Raw genomic sequence first — 16988 nt, 5'->3', positions numbered from 1 at the left:
ATAGGCTTTGGGATGTATATATATTTATGTAACATATGTCTACCAATATAAACATACATATAGAAACATATATATTTGTATGTGCTAGACATACAGTATATGTCAATGTATGAAATTGTTGTAATTTCTAATTGGTTTAATACATTTTATATATATGTTTTTATTTTATATATACACATATTTCAAATATGGAAATTTAATATATGTATATACATGTATAACGTTTGTGTATGGGTAAGGAGTTAATACATTTTTCGGCACTGTCCTGGTTCAAGAAATTTCCAACTTTGTGATGTTGTCAAATGGAAGAAGGCTGTTTTGGTGATGTTTGAAACTGAAATCAGAATCAAGCATTAACTTCACTTCAGAGTCGACAGAGTTGACTTCTGTGATAGTGGTTTAGGGGATATAAGCAGGTTATAATTGAGGTCAAAGCCTGAGGGTTATTATTCTGGGGTGAAATGTACTGAAATGAGTATCATCAGCAAAGGTAACCAATCAATCGGAGTATATAACCCAACAGATCAACATGAATATTAAGCTGGTTCTTCTTTCATAGGAACATGTCCTGACTTTTATTGTAGGCTTCTGTTACAGGCCCTGTGTCTAAAGCTGTCAGCTTCTCTCTCCAAGCAAATAATGCTGATGCAGTCATAAGGACAAAAAGCTTGTTTGAACGAAGACTATAAGACTGTTCATATGTCTGATAGAGCCTGTCTAATTTAATTTGTCATTGTGAAGAGAGAGAGAATCTAAACATGCACCAAAAGGTACAACAGCACACACACCTCTCCACAGGGATCATGGGAGATGTTCTCAGCCCTGAGGCACTGCTAGCCTCAAGTACTCTCTGTGATCCACTCATTGCTATCTTAAATGCAAATGATGTAAAACCTTGCAGGACATCTACTTAGAGACAGCTTCCTCCAAGCACACAAACTCAAGAGCAGATTCCTCTTTTTCTTCGTCTCTCCCCTTCACTCTCCTCCTCTCCCTCCCTGTCTTGCTGCCACAGTTGACAGTGAGTGGGCGGACAGAGAAGCGAGGAGGATGGGATTGGGGAGAAGGAAGAGAGGGCTGTGTACAACTGTTGGAGCGTCTCTTTCTATAGGATCCTCATTTTTATTCCTCTTCAATATGTGAGAACATGACTGACTTCTGAGACAGTCAGTGCCTGTTTGACTCTACACAGGATTCAACACATATTTCTGCTCTGCTACTTTCTACATATATCTTGGGCCATCACACCAGCACTGTTATTTTTTGAAACCAACTGTAGGGACAGAAAGTGTTCATCCATGTAAAGGCTTACTTCCATCATTTCTATTGGCTATGATAACACTGTACACTGTAAACAACCATCACAGCCTGTCCCATACACAACTTTAATCTATGTACATATATTGAATTCCCATATATGAAATATATGTACATATGAAGTAAAAACCAAAAAATTACATATTGAACCTGTTAGAAACTGGAACTATTTCATATACTGACGTATATGTCGAGCCCATACAAATATGTACGTTTATCTATGTATGTTTATACTGTAGATATATGTTACATAGATATACAGTATATCGATCCCAAAGCCTGTCTGTAAATTTTGATATTATATATGTAAAGATCAAATATAGACATGTATAGAGAAAGACAGAAAAAACTGATATAAACAGAGACAATTTGTATGTTGTTTTTAAAAATTTGAATATATAAATTGAATATACTGTACATCATTAACAAATATGGTTGCAACATGTTTTACCAATGTCACATTATAGACCTATATCTTCATATATCTAGAGGATGTATATATGTGATGATAATATATTCTCTTATAGGTGAAATACTGTATATGGCGACATCTGGCTTGATATAGGGACATATACGTCATATATGACATTTCTGTATGGGGGAGACTGGCACACGCTCCTCTGTGTTTCTCTAATATGCATTTTGCTACTGTTGAAGTTTTAAATTTCACATGGTTCATTATTCATAATGGAAAGTGACCACCACAATTTACACTTTCTACACTGTGTGCAACTGACTGGGGCTAGAGTGAAAGCAAGAGACCCTGCCCACATAGCCACAAACTACAATCACCAGCTTGTGGATGTATCCCTCCACCAAGAAATATGGTCACAATATCTCCTTCTTAAGTTAGTGTTGAATATTGGCCAGAGTTGTTTGTGCAGAACATTATGATGTAGTTGACCTTTGACCTTTTATATATAAAATGTCATCACTTCATTTAATCTTTATAGACATTTGAATTAAATTGCTTCATAATTAGTGAATGAATTTGTGAGTTATTGCCAAAAACATGTTTTGAGTCCAGGTGAATGTTTGTACCAAATTTCATCAATGTGTTTCTGAGATATCGTTGTCATGAGAATGGGACAGACGGACTGACAGACTGACAGCAGGAAGGCACAATGCCTCCTGCCGGCTGTCACCGGTGCAGAGACACAACAAATACAAGCATGTCATCATTTAACACAGGCCGTCCACATGTGTGTGTGAAGCAGCAGCCAGTTCACTCGGGAGAAGCACTGTACGGTGACAACATCTCCTAACGGAAAGTCTTTACTCAGCTAACATCTCTGGCAAAGGCAGGAGAAATATAATATGAGCTCCAGAGCTGAGTTCATCAAAGTAAACGTCACATGAAGTGATTGTTACAAGTCCAGCTAAATTCTTAGTTCCATGACACAGCCTATTCCTGCTGTAACACCTGTAGATTTCACTTCCCTCACTCAGGTTGGAAATCTAATTAAACAGACAGTCAGCTGTCATCTGTAGGGAATACTCCTTAAACTTGTGCAAACATTGCACCTCCATAGAGCCCCATGTGATCAGAACATGAATAAAATGTTTTCAAGTCGTTTGTGCAGGTTAATGCTCACAACATAAACATTTCAGCTTCAACCACAGTTAAGAAATTGAATAATTTTAAACATTTTGAGCACAGGCCTAAGCTTCTGATTGAATGACTCCAAAGTGGCCTCATTCATTGGGACACAAGCAAATGTCTGTGCTTCATTATTTCTCTACTTATCACAATTTATTCATCTGACGTCCAATCCTCATAACTTAAGAGTTATTGAAGTAATTTTGTTTTTTTTTTACTTACGCATATGAATGAGTCACTACTGTGGAGTCATTCCCAAGAACATGAAGTCACTGTGACCTTGAGCTTTGACCTTTTCCCACCTACACATGAAACTGGTACCGGTTTCACGCCAAAACACAGCAAAAATGCCAGACGGTTAGTATTACTGTTTAAATTTGAATTATCACTGGTTGAACAGCATGGTGCTGGACAGGTTACAGGTGTGTTTATAGTGTTTGTCTCTGAAAGATGTCACAGCAGGAAAATACCGCTCAGAAAAATTAAGGGAACACTTAAATCACACATTGGATCTTGATGAATGAATTATTCAAGTTGAAAATCTTTACAACAAAATGACGTAACAACCGTCAATGGAAACCAAAATCATCAACCCACTGAGGACAGGATTCACAATCACACTGGTAAGAAATTGAAATCACAGGCTGATCCAACTTGTGTGAATTTCATCACGGCAACTCATAATGTGACTCAGTAGTGTGTATGGCCCCCGCGTGCTTTTATAAACTCCCAACAACATCTGGGCATGCTCCTGATGAGTCGGCAGATGGTGTCCTGGGGGATCTCCTCCCTGACCTGGATCAGGGCATCAGTGAGCTCCTGGACAGTCTGTGGTGGTACATGGCAGCATCGGATGCACCGATACATAATGTCCTATAGGTGCTCAATTGGATTTAGGTCAGGGGAACGTGAGGGTCAATCAATGGCATCAATGCCTTCATCATCCAGGAACTGCCTACACACTCTGGCCACATGAGGCCGGGCGTTGTCCCGCACCAGGAGGAACCCAGGGCCACTGCACCAGCATAAGGTCTGACAATCGCTCTGAGGATTTCATCCCAGTACCTAACAGCAGTCAGGGTACCGCTGGCTGTGGCATGGAGGTCTATGCCTCCCCAGACCATCACTGACCCACCACCAAACCGGTCATGCTGGATGATGTTACAGGCAGCATAATATTCACCACAGCGTCTCCAGACTCTTTCACGCCTGTCACATGTGTTCAGTGTGAACCCGCTCTCATCTGTGAAGAGAATGGGGTGCCAATGGCGGACTTGCCAGTTCTGGTGTTCTCTGGCAAATCAAACTACAGGGTGCTGCGCTGTGAGCACAGGTCCCACTAGAGGACGTCAGACCCTCATGCCACCCTCATGGAGTCTGTTTCTGACAGTTTGGTCAGAAACATGACCACCAGTATCCTGCTGGAGGTCATGTTTTAGGGCTCTGGCAGTGCCCCTCCTGTTCCTCCTCACACAGAGGAGCAGGTACAAGTCCTGCTGCTGGGTTGATGCCCTTCTTTGGCCCTGTCCAGCTCTCCTTGTGTAACAGCTGGTCTCCTGGTATCTCCTCCATGCTCTTGAGACTGTGCTGGGAGACATTGCTAATCTACCTGTGCAACCTGATTGGGCTGCAGGTACCGCCTCATGCTACCAGTAGTGACAGGGACACTAGCAAAACACAGAACTAAAGAAGAATCAGTCAGAAAGGATCAGGAGAGAGCAATTGTCTGTGGCCACCACATGTAAAACCATTCCCTTTTTGGGGGTTGTCTTGCTTTGGCCTCTCCATTGCACCTGTTGTCACTTTCATTTGCACCAAAGCAGGTGGAACTGATTCACAATCACTTGTGCTTCCTAAATGGACAGATTGATATCCCTGAAGTTTAACTGACTTGGTGTTATACTCTGATGATTATATTGTGTTGCCTTAATTTGTTTGAGCAGTGCAACAACTACTACTACTACTAATAATATTAATAATAATAATAATGATAATAGTACATTTGCTATTCCCTTGGAATGGGACAGACGTAGAACATGAAGACATGACGCCCCCAGCTCTGACTGTCGTGGTGCTAGTGAAGCATGAATGAAACAATGCTAATCAGCAAATGCTTGTTACACTTCAATGAACTGCATGAACTAGAATGACTGTAGCCAAAACAGCACCAAAAAAAGAATGCAATAAACCACAATTATCCTCTAACAGTGAACTGTGTTTCAGCCTGATCTACTCTGACAGCAGCTGCATGGCACAGTCAGCATAACGTCCTGATGCAGCCCTCACGTTTACCACGTCTCCCTCACCATACAGAGCATCTTACAGGCCTCCAGTGAGGATATGAGGCTGCAGTATCCAGTATGACTGCAGTATGACTTGTTGCCTGGTTTTTTCAGCATAAATGGCTGAATGTTCCCTCTGACACTTGGTGAGGCTGCAGAGCTCGTCCATCATGTTTACCAGCAGCTTCCTGTCCAGATATATTCAACATTTACTGTTTTTCTCAAACCTCACCTGTGCACTCCTCAGTTAGTTCCTTCAGTACCAGGCTAGCAGCCACTCTGAGAACAAGCAACTGGATGTGAAATGAAACAGTGATTAAAATATACATCTGCTGATGATGTATATTTTTAATTCTGTGAACAAATGTCACAAAAAGAATAAAACAATAACAATAAACTGATATTGCATATGGTATTGCTCTTTGCCATAGATCTCCATTGTTGTCCAGAAACTATTAAACACATCACTGAGATGTTCCTTCATCAGCATGAACACACACCCACTGTGGTTTAGTAGTACTAGTAGTAAATACTCACTAAATACCAAATGCGGGTGTGTGGATTTGAGGGATGTGTGATAAAGACCACTGTGCCAATTAAGTAATTACTCAATAAACTATAAATGAGTGTTTGATGTCTTCAGTAGGTGTCACTGGGGTTGGGTTTGAATGCTACACATAAGGCAGGGACTACTGCTCTTGTAGCATGTACGTATCTAACATTATGCAGGAGGGGTGTGGGTGGGGGGAGGGGGGTAGTGGAGCAGCAGCAGGGTGATGCCCCTGGAAGAGTCCAAGCTTGACGGCTGACCTTCACACTTGGTGTAGTTTGTCTGTTTGGGGACTCTGGGATTTCTCTGACACCAAAGCAACACAAATGCCACCAAATATTCAGGCAGTGTTTAATATTCTCTAATCCAGCATAAATTCCTAAATATTATACAGTTTAATGAGCTGACAGGACTGTATTTGTCACTTTATGGTAATTTCCTCCAGGCAGTCAAGGTGAGTCCACAGATAACAGAGACACTCAGTACATATTCTGTGTTTAAGGGAAACAAGGAGGGCTGTTTGGCAGAAGGCAGAAATGTGCTGTATTGTGATGCTGATATTATTTCTTATAGTATTATCATATTATTAGTTTCATCCTTTGGAGGATCCCTCAACTGGGAAACTTTCATTGGAGGAAAATGTTTCCCAAAATAAAACCTGTTTATCAAAATCCAGCTTTCTCCTCCTAAAGATCATTATCACCATTACCATGGACAATTATACATGATGACAATGAGAGCTGCACGATATGCAAAAAAAATCATATTGTGATTGCGATTTCAGTTGGAATGATCGTTTTTGCATTTTCACTGAAAAAAACTCTAAAAATGATGATGATATGATTTTTGTTGAGTCTTGTACCAAACAAACATGTTTCCTTTATGTCTGGAGAATATGATGATGGGGCGTCTCTGTAGCACCACAACACTTATGGTTCTAACAATGAACAACATGTGACACATTTTAGCTTTATCAAGAAAATTACAGCTCCTGTGAATTGGATATTGCACTTGGCCATATTGGGATTTCGATTATATTTCTATTCATTGTGCAGACCTACATAACAATCATTGTCCTCCATGACTTTTACACAGTTTCTGTCATGGTCTGCTCTGATGGACTCTTTATGTTTGGACTTTTGGTTGCTTTCCTGTTATATTTTGAAAATACTTCCCTTGTGCGTCTTGTGGTTATTTTACTTCTTGTCTGTATTTTGCTCGTGTTTTGCTTCTATTTTTTTTCCCAATTAGTTTCACTAGTGTTTCAGTTTTGCTCCTGGGTTTTACCAGGATTTTGGATTGAGTTCTGTAAGTAAGTCACTTTTTGTTATTTAAATACCTTTTTCCTCCAACCCCCTTTTTCGTTGTTTGCATTTGGATTCAGTTTTTCCCTAAAACGTGACAGTATCACAATTTACTGCACAATAACACGACAAGGTTGTAAACTGCAGCACAGTTTCAGAAAACCTGCATCAAGCAGTGGCATGTTAGGATAGAGTAAAGACCCTGGTGCAGTATTAGCTTGATGACATGCAGTTGTATTTGCATATACACAAATGTATATGTGAGATCACTGCACTACTGATCTGGCCTACTCTAGAGAGGATTTATCATAAATGCACACACTTTTAGATGATGATTCTGCAGCTTTACTCCAGCAGCTGCTACTGAATGTGTCTAGTGCTGTTTAAGCTGACTGCAGATCAGCCTTTGAACAAAACTGAACTACTTTCCGTTTGTTGCTTTCAGATTTTTTAGTTTTGCTAAAAAAATGAGGAATGGCTATAGTTCCAGATTGCCACCTTTATTAACATCACATTTTTCATTTAGTGAAAGTGTTGATGACAAACAGAACTGGCTCTTATTCTTTGATGCAAAGATGGAACTAAGACAATTAAAAATTGAATTGCACGGAGAAGAATTTGCACCAGTGTTAAAATTCTTCTTTGCTGGAAGAGCAAAAGACCTCAGAAAGTTCCCACTGGTCTGTCACTCACCAGCACATAATCACATCAGCCCTGTTCTGGCCTCACTGGTTAACAGGTGGTGAATTTGACAGCGTACATACAAGTACTTCATGGCCTAGCTCCTGCCTTTACTATTGAACTGCTGAACTGCTGCCCCCCACGAGTCCTACCAGTGTGATATACACTACAAACCACAATCACCCATTCACACAAAACATGTGATGATGAAAGATGTTTCTTGACAAACTTTTTTCCACAAATAAAACAAACTTGAAAACTAACATTATGAGGAAACATACTATGACTTTTGCCAATAAATAAAAATAAGACAATAAGATAAAACAGCATGGAAGATTATGGACATGTGAACTAACTAACTGGTAAAAATGCATAATCTGTTCCCCAAACATACTTTTTCAGAAGGTCCTTTTGGTGCTTGAGCTGCTGAACTAACCAGCAGCATGTTGCACTTCATTATGTCTCAGTCATGACGGGAGCTAATGTATGGTGGCCTGGAGAGCTCAAAGCACTACAACTTAAGAAAACACATGCAAACAGACAAAACACAAACAAGCAACTTCAGAAAACATCTTCATCAACTTGACACCTCTCACTGTTGCTTGCTTTTAACTTCAAAAGTCACAATTGGGCAATGAACAAGTCCGAGCCAGTCTTGTGTCCTCTGGAAACACTTCTGTTGTGTTGTGAGTAACTGCAGCATGTGTTGTCAAATTGATGAAGATGTTTTTTTGCGTTGAGCTCTCAGGGCCACTGTACTAATGTCACCTGCCACAAATGTATTAATTAAATTCAGCTGCAATCTGAAAACACAGCAGCAACCAAACAGCTGGAATAAAGTACGAAATGAAGGCAAACAAATGGTAAGCTAACGTTAACGCAACATTCAGCTAACGTTACTTTCATTGACATTACCCTTGTTAAAGTTCACATTACCTTGAGTTGATGTAACTTTCTTAATGTTCCTTTCAGTTCTTGTTACACATTTCCATTTAAAGACTGAGACTAAAACTGGAAATTAACACTATCAGTATGAGACACATGAGGTCCTCTGTCTGGACATACAGTATGTGTGAGCATGTGTTAGACAGCTACACACAGATACAGGATCAGTGAGAGTGCAGTGTATGCACTTCACTTTTTTTATTCCCTTCTTCATCCCTCTCTCTCTTCTGCCTCCCTCCATTGTGTTTGCAGTCCTTCACTGCTGCACTGCATCCATCTCAGTTATGTTTCATCCAGGTACCTCGAGCTCCTTCAGTCAGGCCTCCGGGGCCACAGTGAGCACACTGAGCTCAATGTGCTGTTGTCATCATACTGTGACTGAAGACATCTGACATCTGATTTTGAAATCAGTTTTAATAAATCATGTTTTATTCCTGAAATACAGCTTCAGTCAGAAATGTGGCTGTTACAATTGAGACATTACCAGCACAATGTAGAGTCAGACATTATGAGAACCCATCAGTGATGGTCCATGAGAATGTGTGTTCAACTGTTTACCAACATGTTAACATAGATAATCTATATAAGTCAGTGATGATTGTGAAGATGCTTTTCTTCCTCCAGAGGACAAAGCTCAATAACTGCAGCTTGACAAATAAACTCCTGATTTTGTAAAACCCCCTAAAATCATCCCCAAATATCATCCATGATTAATGTTGATATTTTCAGACCTGCCTTCATTCATTCATTGTTTACATATTTACACAATTAAAGCATTGTGCTGTGGTTCAAGGAAACATTTCTCCCCTTCACTTCACCCCTCATCTCATTCAGTATCTGCAGTTTTCATTTTACTGTGTGTGTTTGAAGCTTCTCACCCGGTGACAGTCTCCTCCAGACAGCACCTCCTGGATGAAGACTGCGGGGCCATCCGGCCTGTTGGAGCCTCCTCCAATGGTGATGCCGAAACTGCTGGAGCGCGCCACTGAGAGGAGCTGGATCACTCCTTCACCTGGATGACTGACAACACAAGAGATACACATCCACTGAGAAGACGGAGGCACACAGCCGCTGAGAACACAGACACACACAAACACAGAGAACACAGAGATACACAACCACTGAAAACACAGACACACTCAACCACAGAGAACACAGAGATACACAACCACTGAGAACAGAGACACACAACCACGGAAAACACAGAGACACACAACCACTAAGAACACAGACACACAACCAATGAGAACACAGAGGCACACAACTACTGAGAACACAGAGGCACACAAACACAGAGAACACAGAGATACACAACCACTGAAAACACAGACAAACAACCACTGAGAACAGAGACACACAACCATCGAGAACACAGAGACAAACAACCACTGAGAACACAGAGATACACAACCACTAAGAACAGAGACACACAACCACTGAAAACACAGAGATACACAACCACTGAGAACAGAGACACACAACCACTGAAAACACAGAGATACACAACCACTGAGAACAGAGACACACAACCACTGAGAACACAGATACACAACCACTGAGAACAGAGACACACAACCACTGAAAAAACAGAGATACACAACCACTGAGAACAGAGACACACAACCACTGAAAACACAGAGATACACAACCACTGAGAACAGAGACACACAACCACTGAGAACACAGATACACAACCACTGAGAACAGAGACACACAACCACTGAGAACACAGACACACAACCACTGAGAACACAGACACACAACCACTGAGAAAACAGAGACACACAACCACTGAGAACAACCTTTATCATGCCTTCATGGCATTACTACCAAGAAGAATTTAAGTGATACTTTGGATAATATTAGCTTATCATAGATGTATCTGTATTAGCATGTACATTGGTTACTAAATAAGCAGAGGCTGGAGAGTGGAAACACCAAAGACATCTTCAACAAACGGTTTCAGTTTCATGTTTTGCTACCGAGCAGCAATGACAGGTTCATTTTTACACTGTATTTGTCCCACTTAAGTCATAACTAGGTCATGGGGGCAGTATTAGTGCTGCACTGCTGACTTCCTCTGAGTAGGTAGGGGGTACACAGTGTAGGGATGTCACAACAACTGATACTTTGTTACCAAGTCGACGAAAATTCTGAAATTCTGACGCTACTTGTTTTTCTATAGTATCATAAATACTGATAGAACCATAGATGTTGTATGGAAATATTTAGTATTTTACATGGATCATTAGTTAAGTTGTAGATGAAACAACAGTCAGTATGTGAATGGTGTCACCACAAAGTACCACAGGAGTGTGGGAAAGGAGAGAACCCCAGCGTGGGTAAAAACATTCACCAGACATTTTATAATGGCCTGATTGACCTCAGCTTTCAATGCATTGAAATGAATTTTTCCATTTTACAACTTTGATTGTTGATGCGCTTCATATCCTGTGAGCACACATCCTGCTCCAGCTGTGCACAGGGTCTGGGTTTGGATTATGTGAAATGTGATGTCTCAGCTGCTCAGCTGGCAGGAGAAATAAAGTTTGTAAATCTGTGATTCGTGTGAGTATTTGCTGGTCATGACTTGTCTCACAACAACAATAGAGCAGTGTGATGGTTAATGTATTAACTCTTACCTGAGGGAGCGCAGCATGGGCCCACTGTTGTTGTACATGTTCTGAGATCCTGCTGGGCTCAGCAACAGAGGACTCTGGGAGCGAGACGAGGAGCCGGATGACGTGCTGTCCAGGTAGCGACCACCTTGGATTGTCACAACAGAACAGGAAACACAAAACAGAGATTAGTATGAGATGTTTATGAGATGTTTAACTGAAGTGACTGATGGTACAGCTTCTTGTTTTAGTGTTGTGTCACAAGACAATGATATGTTACTTATATTCCACTGCTGTACACCGTCCTCCAGTGCCTCATGGTGATTCTTTATTGGCATGCTGCTGCTGACTGTCACTATGAATTTGTATATGCTGATGAAAAGACGAATAGGGCAGTGGAGCATAAATTAAGCAGGTGGAAAAGAACAGACATATCACTGAGAACTGACACAATCGCAGAAGAAGAGTGGCTCCTGATTCAACCTGTGCTTTACTGAAAAAGAGATGACCTCGGACACCCCCAATGATGCTGTTATTTAATGAGGGCTCTCATCAGTTCCCTGCAGCTCCAGCAGCACTGCGTCTCTCCGCTGAAAAACATGCATCGTCCTGTCAAACGTTTAAGCCTGAGTGACTGTAAGTGCTGAATAATACCCAACATGCTGACCGAACCAACTGCAGAGCTGCACACATATTCTCCTTTTTTTATCCACTGCTTCTGTCCTGTCCTCAGAATCAAAGGTAAGTTTCATAGTGGGGGGTGGGGGTGGTGGTGCAGGGTGCAGGGTGCAGGGTGCAGTTCAGCAGTGTACAGAGATGTCATGGATTCCTTCATATAGTGAGTTAGTTGAAAAGGCTGAAAAGAAGTGCTGCACATAGATCCTGCTTCTGAGTGACGGCTCATTATGTGAGTGCACCATCACTCTGTAATATCAGGTCCAGTTCATGGGACTTGAGAAAACACCTCTGGTATATATTCAAAACCGTACTCAAGTGTTATCAGCAAAGTGCAGTTAAAGTATCAAGTGCTCAGTGTTGTCAGCTTCCTCTCAAGGCTCTGGAGCATGACAACAATACAAAACACGTCCCATCTACCTGTGCTGCACCCCTGTATTACTGGACTATAACTAATAAAAACACCTTCCACCTTCCACCTCCGCAGTACTGCATGCCTTTCCCAACTGTGGGTGGTGGAGACTCCCCCACCCCAACCTCTTACCCCACCCTACCTGTTTTCTGCCTAGGCCCTAAAGAAGAAAACATCAATACCTAACCAATACATAACCAATTGGGATTTTTTTCTCTCTCTCTATTTCTCTCCCTCTCATTGATATTGTGGCTGGCAAGAGAAAACACACTCAAAACACTTCCATAAGGAGAAACGAGCTGCAAATTCAGAAAAGATGCAGATTCAAAAACACATAATATGAAAATACAAAACAAAGACATGAACGCAAATGTGCTGCAAATGAAAAAACGAGCTTCAGGAAGACAGAACAAAAACATGAACAAACAAACACGCTGCAAATACAGAAACGATGCAACAACAAAAACACACAAACCCCCAAAACAATTACAACAGAAAAAAGCGCTGCATATTCAGACAACACAACTAACAGCTCCAGGCCTCTAGGGGGAGCTCTAAGTGGAACAACTTGACCATAAGCATGAGCTTCGACCAGAGAGACCAGACCTACGACCCGACCTTTGACCTTTGACCAAACAAGAGAACATGAGGAAAGAAAGAATAGGTGACATAAAAAGTTGATAAAAGGCGATAAAAAGGTTTGTGCCCTTTTTTACATTTGTAGTTTTTACGATATTATAAAAGAGCAATGCAGCAAGCATTAGCATTAGCTTATATACAGTCTATGGGTGGAGGCCTGGAGCTCTTCTGTTGTGTTGTCTGAATATGCAGCGCTGTTTTCTGTTGCATTTGTTTTGGAGGTTCGTGTGTTTTTGTCGCATCCTTTCTGAATTAGATGTTTAAGGCTGAACTCATTTTTACTACTTTATATAATCTTGGGTTTAAGTGACAACATGCATCATGTTCTATAAGATCATTGTGTGTTTGTATTGTCCCTGGCTGGTGAGAACCAAGTATCTCTAAAAGGTCAACTTAACATGAGCTCAGAAAAACAGCTTTGAGACGATGCACTTTCCATCTGAACCAAGAGGGTTTTAAAAAGTTTATTGAGTCTTTCATCTCATCAGAAACATTCAAATTCAAAGTCACTAAATTTGGAGATACATAGTTCTCAGTAGACAGGAAGCACATGAACAATTCTAAAAACTAAAGCTGGCGGAGAAACGCAGAGCAGTAAAAAGTGAAATATTCACCTCTCAGCTGGAGTAGTGGAAGTATAAAGATACATAAAACTCAAGTACAAACACCTCAAATCTGTACTGAAGTACTTGAGTAAATGTATTTAGTTACATGCAACCACTGGCATATTTTGTACTAGTCCTTTTTAAAACGGCTCATTCTTCAGTAGCTTAAATCCACAGTATAATCTGTTTTTTTCCACATGTTTCGCCTGTGTTCTTCATCAGAGGTGATGATGATGGTTGAATCAGTTCAGAATTCAGCCTGCTTCTGAGTGTGAACAGCTCCTGACACACGTACACACACATCATACAAACAGTACATCATGTCTCCTTGTCTTTATGTGTGAGACATATGATGTGAACATAGCTTTGCATCAGTGGGAAGGCCTTAAATCCATGTTTCCTGATCCTGGACTTGGACTTTGATGTATCAACACCATCCACTGCTCAGAGCACACAAGACTGCTCACGTGCTGAAACCCTGTTTTCACAAATGTGAACCAGCTGGCTGCCTCCTTCCCAACTCAAACAGATGTTCGTAATTGTGTAATGGACAAGTGCACTGTCATAAGCCATTTTTAAAGGCCGACTTACTCCATTACCCTGCAGGCTTAGTCCTCTGTCAACGAGAGGAAGGTCGTTTGGCAGCAGCAGGAAGTTATTTGACGTCCTCCCAGATCACTCATACATGGTTACAAGCTATAATTTTGTCATCCTGATCAAACTGTGACTTTACAATATTGGCCATGATAAGTCTTTCACGTCTGTCCGTCCTGGGAGAGTAGTCCACCTTTTTCTTCAGAGAATTTGCAATGCACTGTTTAAAGGAGCGTGATCATGAGAGTCTGCCCACATTAAACTACAGTTAGTATTTGTGGAAATAAACCTGAGTGTGTAATGCGCTGCACACAGGCCTGAGCAGGGGTCGGCCTACCTTGCTGGATGGGAGAGTTGCGTGTTGATCCTGTGCTGCCGTTGGATCCATATTTCTCCAGCAGCTCAGCGAACTCTCTCCTGTTCAAAGAAAGAAAAAGAGAATTGTTCAGATAATTGCTGCAGTAACCTGAGGCCTGTACTACGAAGCAAGTTCATCATACCCAGGATAACGTTTAGTTATCTGGCTCAGCTGAACCCGACATTGACCGTCCTGATAACCTGTAGTACGAAGCAGGTTATCAACTGGCTCAGTTTTCCCTGGGTTCACCTGTTCAGCTACGAGCGCGTTCATGTGAAAGAGGCGGAGTTATTAATTATAAGCAGCATCGTCAGAACCATGAATGAAGTTCTTGATATGATATGAGAAGAAACACTGATACTCAACAATATTCAATATTCAACAATGTGAAATGTGAACAATGTGATCATGACTGGAATAAAAATACAAATAAAATATTGTTTCACTGTCTAAATATAATTTCTATTAAAGTCAGTAAATAAGTGCATGAATTATCATTACATTTGAGCATTTATTATTTATTATTTCCTCTTCAGTCTGATGATGAACAAACTGTTATGAACATGTGATGCGGATAAAACAGTTAAAGTTAATGTGACTGTTTCTGCTGCAGAGAGGAGAGAAAGAAAAGAGAAGTAGTTGATGTCTGATGATTCTGAAATGTTCATTTATAATCATGGAAATAATTAACAGTGTGTGGCTAATTGTTCTAATCAAAGACATCAGTGGTTTAGTTTTTATTTCCAGCTGTGGTCACAGAGTCTCCTCATGTTGCTCTGAGCTCCAGTGATGAAGAAGAGAGTAAAATAATTGATACTGTCAGGAATCCTGTCGGATTAAAGAATATTTGTTGAATTAAAATAAAGCTATAATAGTTATTATACAGGCCATTTATTTAGCGTGATAAACTCTTTGTTTTAAAACCAGAGTGGACACATGGAAAGACTCAAATAGGAAAACTATTCCACTGATTTTTTAATATTTTATTTCTACTGCTCATTATTATTTATCACTTTATTGTAAACTCTTTTGTCCCTGTCAGGATCCTGTAGGATAATGGCTCAGTTTTTCCAGTGATTTGATTGGTCAGTTGTTTGGCTGTTGACAGGTTTTGATCTGATCCTCTGAAGTTAACCTGCACCGGAGCAGGTTAGGAGTTACCATGGTGATTTACCTCAGTAACAAGTGAACCACCGTCATAGGACTAAAAACCCAGAGTCAAACCGGAAGTTATCTCGATAGCCTCAAATCCTGCTCCGTGGTACAGACCTCTGGTCATTCTTTCTATGCTGCCTCCTCTTCATGTACTCAAAACTCAGTCCATCCACTAAACAGCGGACTGCTGACATCACTTCCTCACTTTGCCTGACAGAAGTGGCTCCTGTGAAAAGTTGAACCTTTTTAAACCATAACAAGGATAAATGACTGTCTCTCACTTTACTCTGTAAAGACTGTGAATATCAGGTGCGTGTGTTTTGACTTAATTACTCTGGTTTTTTATTTGTATCTTGTTTTTGTGATGGTTGTTTGTTTGTTTTGCTTCCTGTTTGTGGGGTGGGTCTATGACCTGGAGTCTGACGTCATGGACAGATGGAGAGATGTGGTCACAAACTGGTTTAGTGTCTGAGACCCAGTTAGTCTTGAGTTTTACACCTACCAATAAAATCTATTGATAGAAATCTATTGATTAACTGTCGATATATCAGACCATTTCCAGGTGTTTGATCATAACAATGAAAACTTGTCAGTGTGTAGGCGGATCAGCTGACAGATGTTTCTGTTTTTACTTATTACAGGAAATACAAAGAGGAGTGACTGTGTTTAATATTGTCGAGTATTTACGATCTGTTTATTATGTCACACCTTTAATCACTAGGCCACAACTGCATGTGAAAGGCGGCTGTCTTTGTTGTTGTCATGGAAACTGATGATAGTATTGTTATTTCCTCTTGTCACGCTTCAATTTTGTACATACTGTAACTTCTTGTTTGTCTTTTATGCTGTTTATGATTTGTTTTATATGACTTTCATTTTTGTCTTGTTTTACATCTAATCTTAATCGGTTTTGTTGATAGATTTTTTTCTTCAAGAGATCCAATAACTGTATTGTAATCAGAACTGAAAAACTTATGCTTTTATATTACAAACTGCTGTTAAGTTAAGCACAAAAAATAAGGTAAATGTGATTCATGAATGTTCATCAGTATCCACACAGGTGACTGACCAGCACCCTGTGACAAATTTCTCCTCAGAGCATCAGTAGCCAGTGTGTTGAGACGGTGTATCTGCTTCCTGTTTTTCCTGCGACAGCATTATCATCCACGACACCACGGTATGATATGATCCCTGTGGATGGTGATTTGAATGTGGTGTTTCTAAGCAGATTATGATAAGCGCTCACATTGGCT

At 40.6% G+C, this 16988-nt stretch overlaps 1 protein-coding gene across 6 annotated transcripts in view; it reads right to left on the bottom strand.

Moving 5' to 3' along the window:
- Positions 1-16988, bottom strand: part of si:dkeyp-72e1.9 (syntaxin-binding protein 4) — a 108971-nt gene that overhangs the window by 27811 nt on the left and 64172 nt on the right. For all 6 annotated transcript variants that reach the window (XM_056401690.1, XM_056401689.1, XM_056401688.1 and 3 more), the window contains 3 exons: positions 14560-14639; positions 11322-11445; positions 9558-9699 (listed from right to left, as the gene is read on the bottom strand). In XM_056401690.1, coding sequence (XP_056257665.1) covers positions 9558-9699; positions 11322-11445; positions 14560-14639 — 346 coding nt within the window. The remainder of the gene's footprint in view (positions 1-9557; positions 9700-11321; positions 11446-14559; positions 14640-16988) is intronic.

The sequence above is a fragment of the Seriola aureovittata genome, chromosome 17 (genome assembly GCF_021018895.1).
Source record: "Seriola aureovittata isolate HTS-2021-v1 ecotype China chromosome 17, ASM2101889v1, whole genome shotgun sequence".
Classification (NCBI taxonomy): domain Eukaryota; kingdom Metazoa; phylum Chordata; class Actinopteri; order Carangiformes; family Carangidae; genus Seriola; species Seriola aureovittata.
The sequence above is the reverse complement of the archived record's forward strand: the minus strand, read 5'-3'. Positions and strand labels throughout refer to the sequence as shown.